Genomic DNA, 20,813 nt, shown 5'->3' with positions numbered 1-20,813 from the left:
CCAACCCCCGACCCCGGGGCGCACCTGAGCTGGACGGCGGCCGGTCCCCGTCACTCCCCCCCCTCAACCCCCGATGCTCCTTTCAGCCGCCCCTCTCCCTCCTCCTACGGGTAACACGGCCTCAGCGCGGCCGCGGAGAACCCCCCCCCCTTCACCCTCCCCACACACCCCGAGCCCGCCGTGAGGCAGCGAGGCGGGACCGCTCTCCCAGCATGCCCTGAGGGGAACGGTGATGAGGGTGGGTGGGCGCGCGAGTGCGCGCGCGCTCCCCCCCCCCCCCGCCTCCTTCTCTCTCTCCCCCTCTGAACCGACGCGGAAACCGGCGCCCAAGCCGTAGAGCCGCTGTAGCCGGCGCGCAGGGCGCATGCGCGGGCCCCTGAGGAGGGCGGGGGCCGGCGTCTCTCAGTGGCGAGGGCAAGCTGGCCGCCGGTGCTCTCGCCCGCCGCCGTTACTCGGAGCGGGGACCGGGGGCGGGGACGGGACGACGACAGTAGCGGTCGCTAACGCAGCGTCCGCGCCCTCCTCTCTCTGGTTGCTGGGCCGCTCGGTAGTCGTTGCCCCGCCATGAAGTTCAGCAGCCGCGGCCGGGGATGCTGCGTGGCCGGCAGCCGGGAGCGCGGGCCGCCGCCGCGGAGTCCCTTCGTGCACCAGCTGCGCCTCAGCCCCTTGGAGAAAGCCAAGGTAGGGGAGACCGGGGCCCGGCCCACCCCCGCCGCCGCCGTCGCTGCTTCCTTCCGCGGCGTACCGGCTGGCGGGCCGCGTCCTGCGGCGGGCGGAGGTAGCCTGCCGACCGGGCTTTGTGAGCCGCCGGGGGCGGCGGGACCGGGGAAAAACCGGTGGGGGTTTGGGGGGGGGCGGCCGTGAGGGAGGCGCGGGGGCTCGCGGGGCCAACGGCCGCTGAGGCGCCCGCCGCTGGCTGGGCGTGTTCCTTAAGTTCTTCACCGCCGCTTTCTTTAAAAAAAAAAAACCAAAAACCCAAACCTATTGTTTTGGGGTGTTTTTTAAATACGGTTCTGTGTTGTTTTGTGGGTTTGGGTTTTTTTTTTTTTAATTGGGGGGGGTAGGGGAGCAGTCCCGTGGAGGCACTCTTTTCCAGCGTCGAGTTAAGGTATGCCAGGGCCGAGGCATCCCCTGCCTCTCAGGTTTGGCCCCTGGGTAAATATAAATAATCCCTGCGGCATAATTTACGCATTGTACAGGTAGCGTGAGATGACAGGAACCGGTATTAAAATGCGAATTTGCAGTTGCATGGCTTTTTGTTCATCGGTTTGTGTGTTTTTGTTGGGTTTGTTTTGTTTTGTTTTTCCTCCGTGCCACTGCCTCGCTCATCTTGCACAGTGAGCAGTAGGTGGTTGGATATTCAGAGGGCATGGCCCTTGCCTTAGCCTTTCGGTAAGATCTGGGTCAGTTGCTGGATGAAGAAATACCATCAAAGGCTCACCTAATAAGGGGCTGGCCATTTCTATTACTTTCATCACTGTAATACTTCAGTGCCTTAAAACTGTTGTTTTGGGGGCCTAACAGCCTACAGTACCTATCAACATGGAAATTAAGATCTGCTAATATTGAACCTCTCTGATCAAGGTGCTTTAGATCCAACTTTAATTTATGTTCTGAGCAAAGTTCATTGTCGCATTGCCCTGTTGCTGTCCAGATACTTAACACAAGACATGTATGGCCTGACTTACAAAACAACAGAACATGCCTTATGTTAAGTATCTGGCAGCCAAGGAATTTATAGGAGACTCCAGTGGAAAAGGTTTTTACTTTTTTAATCAAGTTTCCCAGTACGTATTCACTGGTTACTGATAGATTGTTGTTTGAATGGGTGAAGAGGTTGGTGTCATTTGCCTCATTCAGTTTATACCTAGAGCTTCCTCAATAAATCGCATAGTTGTAATGATTTCTTTTCCATGTAACCTTACTTTGTTCCTTAAGTCATGTTTTCTATGTAATCAATGAGGCAGAAGTCTTCCAGGGAGCAGAGGGAAGCAAAGACAGCATGTGTTCATATGGACTAGGATTGTATCTAATTATAATAATAACAATATTTTAACTTGCAGTGTCAATTTATCTCTCTAATGTTGCTTTAAACTTGGTCATTTATAAGTAATTTTAAAAATACTGTTGGGAGGGCAGAGTACCAGTTCTGCATTTTTTGCAGTATTGAGTCTCATCGGAGCTACTAGCATTGCTGATCTGTTGTTAGTCCTAACAGACCTTTAGCTGCTTCACCAGCAAAGTGACTGGTTATAGAACATACCTGCCTTCTGTGTGGGCTGTCCTGTACATCTATATGAGATGTGAGCTTTGCCGCTGGATTTCAAGGATTTGTTATTTTCAATGAAAACTGTAAGATGTGTTTAAAGCTCCGTAGTTTTTACAGTGTGCAGACCAAAGGAGTAGCCTCGCCAAGGAGTGTGACTTGGTCTTGCTTTTTAAGTGAGCAGTTTTTTATTGATGTACAGCGGCACAGACTTCTTTAACCCAGCCTTTCTTGCAGTCTTATTTTTGCAGTTTTATGTGAGGAAAAAGCACACAAGCTGATATACGGAACCATGATAGATTTTCTTCTTTGCCTTGATCGTGCTCTCCTAACCTCTTCACTGATTAAAAGTTATGCTCCTAGAGGCTGTTAAAGAAGAGCTGTGGAACTGTTCCACTTACGAGAAATGCTGCTCTCCCAGAGAGGGAGACTTCTTCGATGGGGAGGCTGCTTTACAGTGAATTACAGCAGTCTGCGTTCTCTTCCATACTTTCCTGGCCTGTTGCTCCGGGTTCGGTATGAAGTATTACAGCTGAACTCACTTCCTGTTCAGCTGTAGGCGCATACTGTGTCACTGGTTTTTCTATCTGCCCTGTGAATCTAACAGAGGTGAGTTCTGGGATTGCAAAGCCTGTCGAGAAAGGTTAGGAACGTGTGGGGGCTAGAGGTATGTGAAGAAGTTGGTGAGCACAGGGGACTGGGAGACAAGACTGCTTTGTCTGACAGTCTGTTTTCTGTTGCTGATGGTCTGCCAGATAGCTCCATTATCTTCACTGCTACCTCATCCCTCCCTCATCCTGCGCCCTGCAAGAGGTTAGATTAGCTTTTTTGCTCATTAATACAACTCAAAGTAAATGCATTTTAGAACATTTCAGACTGAGACTGTGGGAGTGAAAAAAAGGTAGAAAGTAAGAGGACAAAACAACCACAAAGAGGAAGAACAACAGCAAAAAAAAATAATCCATTTGAGTGCTGAGGAACTGTTCACATCATCTTTTACTGGCTTTATTAAAACTGGGAGATAATGTGAGTGTAAAAGCAGTAAGGCTATTTAAGAACTGAGTCTCATGCTTCCTGTAGAAATGATGGTTATTTTACTCTGATCTGAGGGTGACAGCATCGGTCATTCTTGAAGCCACCTGTTTTATTTCAGTACTACAATAAAGAGATCCTTTCTAGAAGAAAGACAGACACGATTTCATTAACCGTTAATTTTGTTCATTCGAACACCTTCTGGGCACCCATCACATAAGTCAAAGCTCTTGATTCTCGTTACCTCTGCAGAACAGGCAGAAGCATTACTGGAGCTGTCACAAAGTGTTCGTAGCATTGTTTCCCTGCCACTTCAAAACACAAAACGATGACGTTTTCCTTGCTTCCAGTGTTTCTGGCCCTTTTATTGCACCAACGCTGGTGTTCCTTTGGTGCCTTGGTGAGCTGATTTGGCTCATTAAAGCAGCATATTATTGTGTTTTTCTGTATTGTGATTGTTTTCTTTTGCTGGGATTGCTTTTCTTCACTCTAATGAGCTGTATTGGCTCATTGCAAGTTCAGATAAGTGCTAGAGCTGACTCAAGGGGAGGATTGAGGGGAGAGTGAACAAGACCACTCTCTTGAGCAGCAATGATCTGTTAGATTGTCTTAGTTGCACATGAAAATTTCTACTCCTGTATTTATCTCCATGATTGTGTCAATCGGGGAACTTGCAGAGTGGGAAAGTGGGTAGTAAAAGAATTGATGAGGGATGAATTCCTAGCTCCTTCAGTGCCATCTTTGGTGAATTGAGGCTATAGGGATGATAATAGTGAAGAAGTGAAAGTGTGGGGCAAGATGTAGTCTCTATCTGATATGTGTAAAAGAAAAATCAAAACCTCTACCATGTTAAATGTGCAGTTAATTATTGTATTTTCTTTGTCCAATATGTGACCATCAATTTGTAATAAGTCATGGAAATTTTGTTGTGAATAAACTGGTTTTTACTGATGTTTCTCACTGTACCGCTAATATCAGAGATGCATTTTTTTCAGCTTCTGTGTGCATGAGAGGTATGATACTGACTTTGAAGACAGGAAATGGAGACATACAGAAGGAGAAACAAGGGTACTCTGTGATTCTCTCGCTCAGTGCTTACCTATGTAGGACCTGATGTTTTTGAGAACTTAAAAAGGACTTAAGTTCATATTATATACCTTCATTGTAAGTTCATACTCAAATCTGAATGCAGAGTCTCTAAACAAGGAGAATGTATGATACCTATTCAGTTTAAGTGACTTGCCTTACATCAGTTTGAAGCCCTTGTGACAGAAGTGGAGTACATTTTCCCAGGGCAGCCTTCTGTTACAAGCTGTAAGACCATTCTCTCCCTTCCTGCTATTCATGGGTCTTTCACAGCATACACTGCAACTTCTGAAAAACTAAGTAGGATCCTGTAGACCAGCAAAAGTTAAATGAGCTGTAGTCAAACCCCTCTTGAGAAAATCGGTTGTGAGCTGAACCTCCCAAGGTGCAGCCCCAAATGGACCTTTAGGGTTTTCTAAATGTATCTCAAAACACAGGTGTTTACGTGTGACTTATTACCAGATAGAGTTTGTAATTTTAATAGAAAGCATGTCTGTGTGAATGTCCTAAATATGTAGAAATATGATCACCAAAATTAGATGTCTGTACAAGGTCAGAGCAGGAGCGTATGTCTCCTGCATTCTGATCTCTGACAGAGGCCAGTGAGGATGGGATCTTCTCCCTTTTTCTGTCTGACACTGTTACTGTACTTAAGTTTTACAGGATAGAAGCTTTCTTACCCAGAAAGGTGTCTGAATGTAGATGTAGACTGAACTACTTTTCAAATGTTAGTGTCTGTTGATTCCTAACCTTCTTCATGGGCCAAACATACTTCTCTCTCCTACCAAATTTCTTGTGTGGACAGGTACTGCACTACCACCTGCTAAAAAAGAGGCTGCTGTCACAGCCAGACCCCATATACCTGTGTACTTGGAACTGCTTCTTGCTGGCCATTTCCACGACTGCTGTCTCTGGACACAGAAAACCAGGAAGCCTTTTCTACACATTTATGCCCTCTTACACAAGCTTATGGATGCAACTACTGCTTCCGTTCTGTGATGTGGCTCTAAAGTGGTCTTGAGACAAAGGATTGCTACAGAGATACAAAGGATTGAACAACTGACCAGCAGTCACCTGCCATTCAGCTTTGCCCTGGTGTAGGGAGGAGACTTTGAGGAGTGGGAGAGTGTGTGAATCCCAGAGGACCGTGTCCTCACCTGCATTCTGTTTCCCTTTTTTCTTGACAGTTGGTTCTTCTCATTTTAGGAGCTTAGAAGGCAGCTGCTCTCTCTTTTCCAGTTTGCAAATGAATGCTCCCCTATTTGCTGCCAGACATGGTGGTCTTGTCTATGGATGCAGAGTTGCATGAGTTAGTATGACTTCAGTGCTCATCTGACGCTTGCAGTTTAGGAAGTTGTACTGGTTCATCTGGGAAACTAGCCTATCTAAGAAAAAAGATCCTTTTTCTTTTGATTCTGCAGACTGAGGCAGTCTACCTAGGGACTGGAATCCTGTCTTGGGGAGTGAGACCATGGTTGTTATGAGATGATGGTGCCAGTCTGAACCATCACTATAAAATCTTGACATTGCAGTGGGCTGGTAGCTTAGGGCTTGAAACTGGTGACTTGGTCTTTTCTTCTGCTATGTGTTCCCTGCCTCTACCCTAGACCTACAGATTTGTACAGCTACAGGGTGAGTTGGTTATTGAGCCGTTTTGGGAAGTGAGAGGAAGCAGGAACTGATCAATGGAAAACTGAGCTGTGTGATGACTAGATCTGCATCAGGGAAGAGAAGAAGAATACGAATAATGCTTTCCACAGCAGCCTGGAGATGCGTCAGATTAAGCACAACATGAGACAGCATCTTATGCCTCATTACTCATCCTTGCCCAGCCATTGTGATGCTGAAAAGTGCTTTTTTACCTCACCTGGTGCACCGATGAATATGTAGCATATTTCCTTTTGAATTCTCTTTCTTTACATGGCCCTTCTATTTCGTAGTGTTGTCTTCATCTTCTGCTAGCCTCCATTGTACAGCTTGAGGAGCTTTAGTGCTACCCCAGTCAGCTTCACACAGTTTTCAGTTCCCTTTCTCTCCCTTAGCCAGTCATCTGAAGCTGTATCCTCCTCCACGTTAAGAGCTTTTTTTTCTTTCTTCCTGTCCTTTGAGTGAGAAAGATGGGGACTCTTGGCTCTTGGAACTGTTTCCTGGAGCAAGTGGATCATTGCACACATAGCTGTTGTGTTTTCTGGAGGACAGTTAGGAACAACTCCAAACAGCTCAGGAAAGGCCCTACTTTGGGGAGAATTCTTCAAAAGACCGTGGGAGGAGTTCCAACATGACGTGGTTTTTGCCAAAGTTGAAGGCAGAGGGCTGACTGGCTGGGAATGGGCTCTCCAAGAACTAGAGCACTGGAAGGAGGTGCAGAGGCAGCTAGGTTCACCATGGCTTCCCAGGGGAGGATAACTTCTTGAAAACCTCTGCTTTCCAGGGGGTTGCACTTGTTATCGCAGACCTGGAACTTAAACTCGTATGCATGTCTGGGTATTTGTCCAGAGGTCTCTGCAGTGTTGTACCTGTGGTTCCCCACAGCTTCTGGTTCCAAGAACATACAGCAGAGGAACTGGTGCCTGCCCAGTCCTGGAAGATCTTTCTAGGTTGGGTCCTGTGTTGCCATGTGAATGCACCCTGCTGAAGAAGTGCACATCACTGACTGGGAGCTGCTGTGATGGACTGACTTCTCTGTAGTGCAGTAAGATTTACAACACACCCATACTAAATATTTACTTAATGTGAGGCTGCAGAAAGGGAAAAGAGCATGCGGATGTATTCACTGACAAACAGGGTCTGAAGAAGTATGGAAAGCTAAGACTGCATTAGGGTTAAAGAGTGTGCTGCGTTTCAGCTATAATTAAGGTGGGTGAGTACAAAATTGTTACGCGTACACCACAATTATTTGTTTAGAATTGAAGTGTATTCTGCTGTTTTTAACATTAGATATTTTTAAATTAAGACTTCAGATCAGTTTCTAGGAATCAGTGGCTTTTTCAGTCCAAGATTGTGTTAGAATAATGCATTTGTTTTGGATTTTGCAGATTGCCTTCATGACCTTGACTCTGTTTCCTATCCGACTCTTTTTTGCTGCTTTTATGATGTTGTTGGCCTGGCCTTTTGCATTCATTGCTTCAATGGGATCTGATGAGCAAGAGCTTGAAAAGCCCCTCTCCTGGTGGCGAAAGTGAGTCACTGCTGTGGTGAAATACTGAGAGAATCATTATTTAGTTCAGCAGTTTGAAATAGAGAAGATTGGAAATAACTGATATCTGTCCCACAGACCTGCTTTTCTCTTCAAAAGAAAAATATAAAAATTATTACTTAAACACTTTCCTCAGATGGGAAACTAAAAATACCTCAGCTATTTGATTTACCAGGTGACCCAAGAATTACAAGGAGAAAAACTGATCATTTCTGGCCTCTTCTCTTTATTGAGGATGTAGTGTGAAGCTTCACTGTGGCATCCGTCAATTTCAATTATTCCCATAGTGTCAACTTCTTGTTATGAAGATTGACAGTACAGAATGTGCCCAGATTTTGTATTCTAGATTGTTCTTTTAAACTGCTTCACCCCATTGTTTGCTAGCCTGTGATGAATCGACAAAACTTCTGTTGATTCTCTGAGGGCTTGCCCCCTGCTTTGGTGCTTATTAATAAGTCTGTGCTTGCTTTGATATTGGAATGCTAATTAAGGTAGAATGTAAAACAGTGTTTGCCCATCCATGAAAACTGCCATTTGAGGAGCAAGAAATGAGGAGTGTATCACCTATTCTGTAGAGAACTTTAAAATTAGGAGCTGGCACTAGCATGAGGGAAGCTGACTGTATTTTGCATCACAGGAGGGAAGGAGGTTGAGAACCACAGAGGCGTGTCACTTTACATTTCATTTGGAATGATATCAGTATAATAACTAAAGGAATAATGGACTGCCTTCAATCTTGCATACAGTTATTTTGAAGCTTTTTAGATTGTCCCTCCCCCATTTCATCCAGTTTTCAGTGTCAGCCTGCTCTCCAGCCTCCAATCCCTGTGAGTATAACAATTTGTGTTGTTTGGTTTTTACACTCTGTTGGTTCAAAGTAAAAGTTTCTCTGTTCATGACTGTCAGTTTAAAAAACAAGCAAACAAAACCCTACAAAAAAAAACCCAAAACCAACCACAAGACACTTTAGGAGGAGATGGGGAAAAGGGAAGAAAGTAAAATATTTCTGAAGCTCCCAGATGTGTTGTACAGGCATTCCTGTGTTTGAGAATCTCTGCCCTACATTTCTACACTGCTTTGTTTAGGTAAACTCAAACCCAAGAATCAGGGTTGTTGCATTCTAGCAATATCCTAATAGCATTTTTCAGGACTCAGTTTTAGAGCTTTTTTGGTGTTACTAGAAAACATTATTAGACATTGTATAGGAGAAACTCAACAGTCATAGTCTGAATCAAAATTAATTTAGTGCTAAAATAAATGCCAATCTTACTGTGATTAAGAAGCATTCATCTTCAGGCATGAAATGAAATTGAATGGCATCTTACCTTGAAAGTGGTCTTAAATCTGCTGAGAAAGAGAAAACAAAGGGTCTATGCAATGTTCCTGCTCTGTTTAAGTAGCATATGCTATCTATACTTTCGTCATGCTTAGCAAGTTTTTGTGTATTGTTTTTCTTTTCACTATTTTAAGGTATTTGATGGCAGCATAACTGTTTTCTCAACTCTTTGCAGGATAGTGGATATTTTGCTGAAAGCAATCATGAGAATGATGTGGCTTGCTGGTGGATTCCACTGGATAAATGTAAAAGGCAGACGGGCATTGCCGACAGAAGCAGCAATATTAACTGTGGCTCCCCATTCTTCCTACTTTGATGCCATTCCAGTAACTATGACCTTCGCCTCCATTGTGATGAAAGCAGAAAGCAAAGATATTCCTGTTTGGGGAAGTAAGTTGGTAGATACTTAATTTTTCAAGAACAATTAACAATGCTTACTTAGGAAGTTCACTGGTTGTGTATGAGAAGGCCTGAAACACAAAGAAAATTTTGCTATAATATATGGTGGGATTTTTTTTTAATGGTCTACTTTGAATGCCAATAGAAAAAATTTTGAGGGGAGCGGGGATGGATGATGGTTTTTTTTGTTCCCTTTCTCCAAAGTTGAATCATTATACAAAGTCAAAACAATCCTACAGAGCTCATGGTTAAATTTGCAGTGAAATTGCAACATTTTAAGACCCAACAAATAGAAAAGCAAGTTAGGATGGGGCTATAGAAGCAACGTGTGAGGCTCTAGAGAAAGTCCACCAAAACTTCTTTCTTGATGCGAGTTGGGGTGCCATCCCAGAAATGTGTTTTAGGAATGTTGTCTGCTCTGAATGGTACCCTGCCTTGAGGGAGTGCTGCTAATCCTTCATGCATCAGTAAGTTTGTTTCAGGCAGGGTGTGAGAGATAAGCAAGAGCAGATTGTTGTGTACTCAGATTTAGTCATAAGAAATGCAGATGTGCAAGTCAGTAGTGTTTGAATACTATCTTTGGAATTATCAGTGCAGATTCTCACAAAGGCTTGAGACACCTGTGGGGTTTTTTTGGTGCAGTTGTGCCAAAAAAATGTGTAAGCTTTTAGGCTTGTAGACTTCTAACCAAAGTCTGTGTGGAAGCATTTTGGAGAAACCCACCATGTTGTGTCTACGGATGAGCGAAGTTCAAAGAATCTTCCTGTGTCTCATTGTGTAGATTTTAAGGGTAGTATAAAAAGGACAAAAGGTTTTACTTTGGCCTTGGGTAGGGACTCTTTAATTTAAAAGTCTAAACAAAAGCTTTGACTTCCTTCACAACTAAGTGGAATCAGGCTGTTGGTGATGGCATCCTCCTGAAATTTCATTACACAATGTGGTTTTAAGTAGAACCTATTCAAAACCAGAAGCTGAGACACTCCCACAAATGGTGAGTGATTATATGTGGAACCGTCATGTAGGGAATCTCTTGGTATAAAGGTGTCTCCGTATCAGGTAAAGCTCAGGCCAGAACTGTAGCTGTTATCTCAGTTTCATTGAATACCTGACTAACAGATTCTAATAAAAGTTTGTGGCAGTGAAAAATCTCTGTAAAAATGAATAGATGCTTTGAAGAAAAGGATATAGGCATGTGTTTTTAAAACCAAATGTATACAAACAAGCAAAAGAAATTGAACTCTCTTATCCAGTACTGAAAGAAAATGCTGTTGTGATACAGTATGTTGACACTCCTGTACAGTATAGGTGTATCCAGGCCAACTTGGGCTCTAGGAGCAGGCCAGCCATAGAAGCAGGGGCAGATTTATCTTCTTTCTGAGCTGACTTAATTGACTGTTTAATAATTACTAGCTCAGCAAAATAAAGTAGTCCATGTGGAGCTCTCCTTTACTTGCAGCTGGACTGTTTGGAGGACCCAAACTAGATGAGGTAACTCCAAGCCATGTTGTGTTACTGAAATGTGATGAAACAGCAGAATGGCATTTGACAGAATGCCCTAATAGCTGTTTAACTATCCCACATAATAGATTCAGTGGGGACTAGTGGGAAAGCCTGAGGAGAGTCTGTAGGGATATGGAGGTTATAGTAACACTGAATGTGCCACAAATAATGCATATCAAGTAGCTCAAACTATTTCCTATATACCTAATTTAATTTTAAGGTAACTTTTAAAGGATTCAAATGAAAGTCTAGACTTAGTACGATAAATTTAAAAAATCATTCACTTGATTTTGTTCATGTGTGAGCAAAACCAGTTACAGAAAAACGGAAAACCCAGAAAACTACATATAGTGATTTGATGTAATATTACTGGAATGTACAGTGCAGTCAAGTAAATGAGTATTTTGTCCTGTGTACCTGTATCCGCTTTATGTCATGCAGCCACAAAAATGACGTAGTCCCTTGTGAAATGTTCAGAAAAATGCCATGGAAATGAGGCATGGCAAAGTTTGTAACTGGGATTCAGAGTTCAAAAACCTTTCTTGTTTATAGAGGAATAATTATGTATGAGCAACATTAATTACAGCAGTTTGTGTTATTAAAGTAAATGGACCTTAACAGAGGGTAAGTAATCACTGTAATGATTAGTTGGGCTTAAAACGTAGTGAAAACTTTCCAGTGGAGTGAAGTTGTGATTTTTTTTTTTTTCCTTTTACTGCTTGAAAGAGGTTTTCTGTGAAGCAGATGTGCTGTGAAGCACACTACCTGTGAAGCAGGTAGTGACTGTTGTCTCCTCCTTTGACCTAGTATTTTAATTCCAATTTTATTTACACTCCTCTACATACACGCACAAAAACGTACTTCATGTTATTGGACCACTGGTATTTCTCTTATGCTATCTGTGAAAAGGTGGTCATGTTTTTCTTGGATTGCGTGTTGAATTGTCAACACTCTAGACAGTCTATTAGTCTAGAATTTATATTTAATTTTTATGTTCTTCAGTTTTGTAAATCTTGCAAACCTGTACAATCTCCAGTGAAGTTTTGGAGCCAGCCGTTGATAATCCTAACCTTGCTATCTCTTAACTGAGTCTTGTTAATAGTCATTCAGGATCTCTGGGAAGTTTTGAATAAAGTACATTCATGTAACTCTGTGAGCAGACTTCAGCATGTAAAAAATGAAACAGCAGAGGAAATTCCAAGATAATTTCTAAAGATAAGGACTTTGGGTGAAGAATAGATCTTCATCCAGAGTATCCAAATATGTTATAAATAGCTGGCTTTTTGATGTTGTGTACCAGAGGGATCAGGTGCTTTAGCAAGCACAAAAAGATCTGACTGCTAACTGGTTACCAAGATTGGTTCCAAAAGTATTTAATAGGTTTCTGGAGCAGCTGCCTGTATTATTGTACCCTTAGTTTGCCAGTCATGGAATATTAAGCTTTTGATCCACTTCTAAGTCTAGATGATTAAAAGCCTGTTCTTTAAGGGTTTGGAAGTATTCCACGTGTGTGTGTGTGTATGTATATGAGTGTTTCATTGCTTTCTGACTTGAAGGCAGCTCTCCTGGACGACACAGTCCAATTTCAGAAGCAGACTCAAGTCTTGTGACTCTTTCAGGCAACTTCCCTTTTTTTAAGAAAACAAAGGAAAGAAAAACCAAATTAATAAATGCTCTTTTGCTCTGACAGAAGAGTTATGACCTCTTCAGTTAGTGGCCAGTAGTGAAAAAAATTACCCACTTGGCACACACACTAGATTAACAAACTCGGGGGAGGAACTGCTTGCCCAATATAAACAAGCCTTCAAGGATCATTAAAAAAAAAAAAAAATCAGTATCTGGTAAGTAGAGAATGCTAGAACAGACAGAGCACATCACCATGATGCTGAGGAAGGACATATATTTCTGCACAGTAGCTTTCAGAGTTTTGGTTAAGTTGCAGATGTGAAGTTCGCTGGACCACTTTAAAGTGTGCAGCCCAGGGAAGATGACATCTAGGAATCTGTTGCACCTTACATTGGCTGAACAATTCATTCATCAGCACAGGTCCTTAAACTTTCCTGTTTTGTCTACTGGACCCTACTTCAAGTCAGGACAAGCTCTTTGCATAAATTCTGGATAGTTACACTTCACTGCCTTATTTTTCACTGGTAAAGCAACCTGGTTAAGTTATTTTTCATTGCTGAAGTGGTCAGTGCTATGGCAGAAATACTTCAATAAAAAGGAAAAGGGATTTGTCAGTAAGTATGATTTGGTGAGGATTTTGTTGGACAACTGATTCAAACATCTTCTGTGGTGTGAACTTTTAAAAACTAAGTTTAAGGTGATAAGCTAATTTAAACTTTAAGCAACTTCTCGACATCTGTAAGCTCACCCTCTAAAAAAGAAAGGAAGTTGGTACCTGTGATACAAATGGGGGGGATATGTTAGCTTAAGTTTATAAAGGGGAAGGAGGTCATTTGTACTTGGCAAAATACAGAAGAGCTATAGAATGAGAATCATACCGTGCTGTAAAAACTTATCAATTCTGTTGTGGACTTCTTTTCCACATCTAGTAAACTTACTATTTTTTGGTTCGAGCTCATCTTTTGACAGTGCTTTATAGGCCTTTCTTGAGCATCATAACTAAAAGACAAGTAATTCATTCAGCGGGATATATTTATGCTGTGGTAGCTGGGTATGTTTTCATCTTGGAATTTAAAAGATACCAAATTACTGACTCATCAGCTCTGTTATGCAACCTAATCCTCCAGTCCTCCACCCCAATTGCTTCCTGCTCCCCCCTGCCCCATACCTTCCAGAGCACACAAGAAAGAGAACCGTGGTAGACCCATAGTTCTTCAGTGAGGATCTTGCATTTAAATACTTTTGAGATTCATCAAAACAGTCCTTAAACCCCTTTTGGAAAAACCTGCTGTAAGGTGACAGCGTCACAAATTTCTTTATATGCTGTAAATCAGCAGCTTAAACACTGTTAAGGTCAGCAGCTTGAATGCCAACATCCTATGCTATGTTGGCATTGTAGACTGCCTTGAGTACACAGATGAGCTCCCTAATTCTGAGGAGCATCCTGGAGTTACTGCCAAGCTTATGCATTTCATCCTCTCCTTTTAAAAACTTTGGTTTCAAAATTCAATGTTTCCTTCAGGCTGTGGGCATCCAGATGGTCCTGCAATATTTCAGTCCTTACAGAAGCTCTCTTGGAGAGACTTAAAATAATTGCACTGTCATCTGTGTATTATAGGTATGCCTTTATTGTTTGGGTTGGAATCCTGGACTCGTTGGATTATTTTATTTTTTTCACCATAAGTTCAGTAACAATTACTTGTCATTTAAACTGCTGCTGGAGTGCCTAAACCACCATCACTGTTTTTTAAGCATCCTAGTTAATATCATTTATGGAAGTTACAAACTACAGTATATAGGAAGCCTGCAAACCAACACAACAGCCTTCATAAAATACTTTTTGAACTGACAGCAGAAAGCTAAAACATAGAGCCATGCCCTCGTACAGGTATTGCAGGTGTGAGAGCAAACAGCAATCTTTGTGATATGAAAAGGGTCTTTGTCCCTCAAGAAGTCCTTAAAGGAAAGAGATCACATTTTTAAAGACCAACCTAAATACCACAGAATTTACTTCTGTTAAAGCTAAAGAGAACACTGATGATTTACCTCCCACTACTGACCTCTCCTTGTCCTACAGACCACATGTTTCCTGCCTTTTTCTTTGGAAATATGGAGAAGTTTCCCATTAACACTGCATCTATATTAGGAATACTTGGTATCTTTCTTTCAGGTGGTCCATCTGCTAAACATTGTCAAACTCAGAAGTTGTTCTTGACACATATTTAGCTTTAGTGGTTGGTTCAGGCTTGGGTTTTAAAAGTATGTATTTCTGTGTATGATTGTTGTTCTAATAAGATACTACCAGTAACTTTACAAATCTCACGTAGAGCACCGTGACTACAGTAACACTATTTCTGTAAGAACAATATAACTCCAAGTGGAAAAGATCCTAATTTTGGTTGACTTCAGTTTTGTGCACTGATACAACTTTGTGTATTTGTGTGGGGGTTCGAGGTTTTTTTCCATTTGTAAGGTCTCTGTGTCCATATACGCAGGAAGCCATTTTATTCTGGAACCTTAGTGGTTTTTTTCCCATAACCTTAAGAAGACCTCTGAGCCTCCAGATTGCTTTTCTTCTTTTCTCTCCAGAAAAGAGCAGTTTTCATGTTAGATATTACTTTATTAGAAAAGGTGTGAGTTCAGAACTTTGTGAGTATGTTTATTTCAGTAAGGCAACTCTTAAAAACTAAGCCCAAGGTAGCACTTTTCAACCTTTAACCTTCATGGTTTTGTAAGCCCTAAATACAGAATGCACAAGAGGGCAACTGCTATTAGAAAAATAATCTGGGGTTTTTTTTCCCCATAGTAGGACAAATGAAGGTGTAAATACTGTAAATAGATATCCCACTTTTAAGGCTGCCTGTATTACACAGCCTACCTCCATGTTAAATGCAAACAGAGCCAGTTGTACTGGCTCTATAGGCTGTCCTCTCAGTGTATCAGAGGAACATATGTGATGGGATTTTGTGGTGTTCGGGGGGGAGGCCAAGTGAAAGCCTCAGGTTCAGCATTCTCTACTTTAGCAGCAGATCTGTCACTGATGCTGTTTCTACAGTGGTGAAAATTTAACTGCCCACTCAAGAGTGTGTGTATGGATACACGTTAGAAGAACAGTATTTAGTGCCACATTGCCATTCCATGTGTTCTCTGGCACCTTGTAGACCAATGGTGATGCTGTCAGTGTAGCTTTATCTACTGTATGGTTGTAACTGTCAAGCATAATTTAAACAGTTTGTTACAATAGTTTTTTCTGTTCCATGTTAAGTAGCACTTCATGTCTTGATTTGAAACAAGGTTTCTTCACCCACATTTGCCCAGAAATAGAGAGGTGAAATACCTTCTTTTTTCCTGTTATCATGAGAAGTTCGTTGACACTGATTGCATGTGTTGTTCAGCTTACCAGAAAGAAACTTTTTTGCTTGTGCGTCAGCTGGTGCTTGAAATGATTGCATGGGAGTTATGGTTCTGAAATCAGCTGGAGCTGCCACCCTGCAATTAATTAAAGCAATACTGAATTTTTGCAGTCCCTCTTAAAAAAGGCTGTTTCGTGCTAAAGCAACTTTCCATTGGTTAGCATATCTATGGCATTCTGGCTGCCCTGCAAGGCAGAGGTCTTGATGAATTACTAGCAGTACTGTTTAAATCGCAGGCACCTGCCTAAGAATGTGGTGCACAGCATGTGTCACCTGTCTTCAGGACTACTTGTAATGAGCTGAAATTGGGTATAAGAGTGACTACATCAAGTAGGACTGACACTGCTAGAGAAGAAGCTGGAATAATGATACTGGCCAGGTCAATTTTGTGAATCGAGAGATTGTCTGCCATCACCCACTAGGATTTATAATTTAAGGGTGGTTTTAATGGAGTGAGAGAAGACGGACAAGCACATCTTTTAGCATCTCTGAATACTTGAGCTGTGGTTTTCACTACCTGGTTACAATTGGTCTTGAACAGTTAAATTGATGAGCAGAGAAGGTTAAGATGTTGTGTTTATTAAGCATATTGCACAGTTCTGCTTGTTTCCTTAAGTTGTTCAGTATGCCAGCTGTCTGAAGCATTTTCATGCATCCTGCTTTTTGCTCCTGCCCTGACTTTGCTATAGTCCTGCCTATTCCTTGCCTCATACTACCTTACAGTACCGTCTCCAGGCTTCACTATGTTTTGACTTGACTTCTGACCGCAGTCTCATCTTGTCCACCTATTTGGTATGTTTCTCAGCTTCTCTTTACAGACCTTTGGCCCTGCTCCTGCCCATTTTTTGCACAGATTGACTTGGTACAGCCTTTGAATTTTCAGATGCCTGTCTGTTTACTGAATGTGGAAATATGTGGTGGGAGTAAAGGTCTGTGTAGCCTTGTGCTCTGCTTTTAAAAGTGGTTATGAAAAGAGTATATGAGGAAAGGCAAGTACAGAGCTGGCCTTCCCTTGGTATGTGCTTTCAGCTTCTTACTGATGACGGAGAGTTTCAATTTCACTTAAATTGTTGGAATTAGCCACTAATGGCCTGGTAGTTGGAGTCCTACAGGATCTTAAATTGCTGTTTAATGTTAAAACAAGAATTCTGTCAGCTTTTTAGTCTGACCCCTAAGGAATTAAGACTTAATGTGATCATCCTGTCTATTAGGCTAAGACTTGATGTGGTGGGTTGAAATAGTGATGGCTTCACACATATTTGAAAGCAAGCTGATGGTTTCAAAGATAATTAAGTTCTGCAGGCTGCATGAGAATAGTGTCTGAACCATGAGAAAAGAAATGAACCTTATCTTGCAGCCTGTTTTGTGTCATGTAATTCAACAGGCAGGGCAAATCCATAGGAAAGCAAGCTTTCAGTTGTCTCTTCTTTTTCAGCATACCATAATTGTTTTTTCTTTGCACATGAGTGTGTTGCTGTTTGTGGTGTCATCCATTTGTGGGACAACTTGCAGTGTGTTATTTTGGAGGTTGGTAACATTGCAGTAGCTTGCTTTTGGGAAGGTGGTAACAGTAACCCAGGTTAACACTGCTTGCCTGTCCGGTTTTCAGATAGAGATTACATTGGTGGTTAGAGATTCAAAATTGGTAGCTTGTCTATAGTCTGATGTTTCTATCAGACTGCCCTAAGTAAAATCTATCTGCTTGCTTAATTTCATGTGTTGCAAAGACGACCCTGCTTGCAGCATATCCCCAGATAAGAGCCTCGGAGCTCTGAAATTAACTTGTTCATTCCTTGGCCTGAAGTAACCTGAATTCCATCATTTGGGCCTAATGTAAAAGAAGCTTCGGGGTGAAGGCTGAGGATATTTAAGTCTTTTTTGCTTTCTTTTACTTGATAATGATGTTTTTGCTATGGAATAGCAATTTGCAGCAGTAGGGGGAAACTCAGGACTAGCATCACTGAGAAGCAAAACAGAGTTATGAAACCAAGTATGGTTTCCTTTGCAATTTTATTGCTTGTTCTGTTTTTTGTTTGTTTGTTTTTATGTATCATTGTTTTGTGGTTTGTTTGGGGATTTTTTTGTTTGTTTTTTTTAACCTTCCCACAGCAGTAACCCCAGCTGGCCCACTATGATCTTTGCTCCCCTAGCAAGCACTGTTCTATGGATACTGTCTAATAGCAGGCATGTAGGAAAAAGTGCAAGAGTATGGTAACTTTTCTCTGATACACTGTGTCCTAAGCTTCCACAACTTGTGGAACAAAAGCAGTATTTCAGAGGCTGGCTGAATATTTGGGAACTTGCTGTGTGAGGTGTGACAGATTTAGTTTCACAGAACCATAGAAGGATTTTGGTGAGTTGCTGGCAAAACTGCCAGTGGGGTAACACCAGAACCAGTAGCTTTTGCTGAGTACAGGACTGTAATTCCTTCACTGTTTTTTTTCTTCACACTTTAAGCACTGGCTGATCCATTAATGCAGCAAGTCTATCCTTGACAAAAGAAGATTATACAACTAGTGTTGGCGAACTCGTCTCACAGTGGTTAGAAATGTGAAAACTGTGATTTATATTTGTATTTTAGGCAAATAGAATAGCTAATGATTTAGTGACTCTTGAACCTTCGAATAAGATTGCAAGTTACAAAAATGATAAAAAGGTATTTGAAGACAACCTGCTTGAATAAAAACATGAAGTAGTATATTTGAAGATGCTTCTTTTGTAGTGCTTTTTGACACTGCGAAAGAGTTGTATATGCTACTTATTTTGTAAGTGGGCCTTGGGTGTTCTTTTGACAGACATGCATGGAGGGGATATTGTGGATTGATTTCTGATACTTGCTCATGCTCATTTTGTGTCTGGCTATGTATAAGTATAAGGCTTCCTGGCTTCCACTGAGCCAGGAAGAAGATACCTGAGATCTGATTCATCTAGTATGAGAACAGGTGACAGCTTAGAAAATAAGCATGCTTTTTCTTTTGATGATGCTGATTCCCCAGAAAAAATAACATAATCCATGTATGAAATATCTTTGATGGTGTACCTTCAGTGAAGCTGAGCTGTCATAGAAGACAAAACCTGTAAAGGCAGTGGCAGTTTGACCCACAGGATGTCTTTTGGAAGCACTTGCACAGGGAGACTCCTGCTACTTTGCTGGGTTGGGGGTGGCTATAGATTTTGTTATTTTTGTGGGGGGAGGAAATGGCCTATAGTCAGCCACAGCTGCTTTGTTGCAAAAAACTATGCATGACACGTACAATCATGGTTTAAATTATCTGTATGTGTACTGGTCTATTAAAAATTGAACAAGTACCAAGTGCCAAAATCATGAAAATGGTTTTCCTCACAGGAATTCATGAAAATATTTCAATGAAACTGCAATAATTCAGCTGAGTATTTAAGTTTGCAGCGTAATATAGTAAAGTAGTCATGTACTTGTACCAAAATTTTTGTCCAGAGGACTGGGGGGGAATCTTTTTCAAACAAAGGGGAAATAAAGGCTGCTTTGCTTCTTTTTGTTTTCCCTCATCTTCAGCTCTAATCAAATACATCCGGCCAGTATTTGTATCTCGGTCAGACCAGGATTCTCGCAGGAAAACTGTTGAAGAGATTAAGAGGCGTGCTCAGTCTGATGGTAAATGGCCACAGGTACTGTATACTACTACTGTGTGACAGATGGTATTTGGCATTTCCAGGCTTCCGATATGCAGTTTACTTTTTTCCTTGTGGAATTCTTTAGATGGTTTGTGGAGGGTGGGATTCCCCCCTGCCTTTCTAGAAGATAGAATGTAAGATTATCTTATCTGTACAAAATGCTAGCTTTTCATTGCAGTGTGTTTCAACGGGAGACTGGGTAAGTACATGGGAAGATAGCTCTATTAAGTGATACCAAATGGACAGACCACAGCAGATTTAGAAAGTCCTCTAAGAAGGAAATAATTAGGTGCTCAGCAGAATACCTGGGGAATTATTGTGTGTTCCTGCCCTTCTCAAGATTTTGGCATGCTGTCACTGTTGGAGATGTGATACTGGCCAAGACAGCCCAAGCAACTCAGATGTTCCAATAACTGGAGTACACCTCTGTTGGACCACATGATGAAAACATTGCTAAAAAGTGGTTTAGGGTTTTTTTTTCTCAACCTGAAATGTGACTATTTATAATGTGCCTTGGAAGAGAGTAGTGGGAGGAAAGGGATGACTACCAAAGGTGTCAGTTTCTTGAAAGCATGTGATTATTTTGAAAATTTGAAGCATTCTTCTTGTGAATTTTTTTTGATTAAGATAAGGTATGGCTTTTGCGACATTGTTACTACGACAGTGGTTACACCCAGGTACTGGACTACATAAACATTATAAACAGTTATAAACAATGTGACAGAAAGGTGATACATAGCTTTCACATCATTACTTTCATCAACAGATTTCAAAGCACTTTAAAAAGTAAATATTCTTACTTACAGATTAAGAAACTGAGTTGCAGAGCTGAAGTGATTTAGAGAATATCTAGCAGGTTTTGGCTTTTTGCTGTCTGAAACTTTTTTTTTTTTTTTTACAATCTAACCTCTTCCTCTGAATGTGGTTCAACTTGAGTATTTTTTGCCTTGTTAGAATTCTGTTTAGATATTTTCAGCCTCTGTCATTCTGATATCTGTGCACATGCCAAGTAATAAATGCAAAAAGAAAATAACAGTCTTCCTTTTCTTAGCCTATAGGCAGGTAGCTTGGGAGCAGGAATTTTGTTTTGGTGCAAAACAGAATATGATATTTTTACCAGCACCAAAACCTTTTGTGAAAATTCTCTTGTACTCACAACTGTTTCTGATTGCTGTCAATGTTCAAATTGAATAAAATGATTATCAGAGGCCAAGAAAGAGACAAATTCACTGATAAAGACAAATATTTTTACTACTAAGACAGAACTTTACTTCTTTATTGAGCACTATTTTTTTATTACTCTGAACT

At 41.4% G+C, this 20,813-nt stretch overlaps 1 protein-coding gene across 1 annotated transcript in view; it reads left to right on the top strand.

Moving 5' to 3' along the window:
- Positions 1-391: 391 nt before the first annotated feature.
- Positions 392-20,813, top strand: part of LPCAT1 (lysophosphatidylcholine acyltransferase 1) — a 64,132-nt gene continuing 43,710 nt past the window's right edge. Inside the window, exons 1-4 of the mRNA XM_069778758.1 lie at positions 392-681; positions 7,420-7,562; positions 9,092-9,306; positions 19,387-19,499. Of these exons, the coding sequence (XP_069634859.1) occupies positions 565-681; positions 7,420-7,562; positions 9,092-9,306; positions 19,387-19,499 (588 nt within the window). The 5' untranslated portion in view covers positions 392-564. The remainder of the gene's footprint in view (positions 682-7,419; positions 7,563-9,091; positions 9,307-19,386; positions 19,500-20,813) is intronic.

This window comes from Haliaeetus albicilla, chromosome 3 (assembly GCF_947461875.1).
Source record: "Haliaeetus albicilla chromosome 3, bHalAlb1.1, whole genome shotgun sequence".
NCBI classification, from domain to species: Eukaryota; Metazoa; Chordata; class Aves; order Accipitriformes; family Accipitridae; genus Haliaeetus; species Haliaeetus albicilla.
The sequence above is the reverse complement of the archived record's forward strand: the minus strand, read 5'-3'. Positions and strand labels throughout refer to the sequence as shown.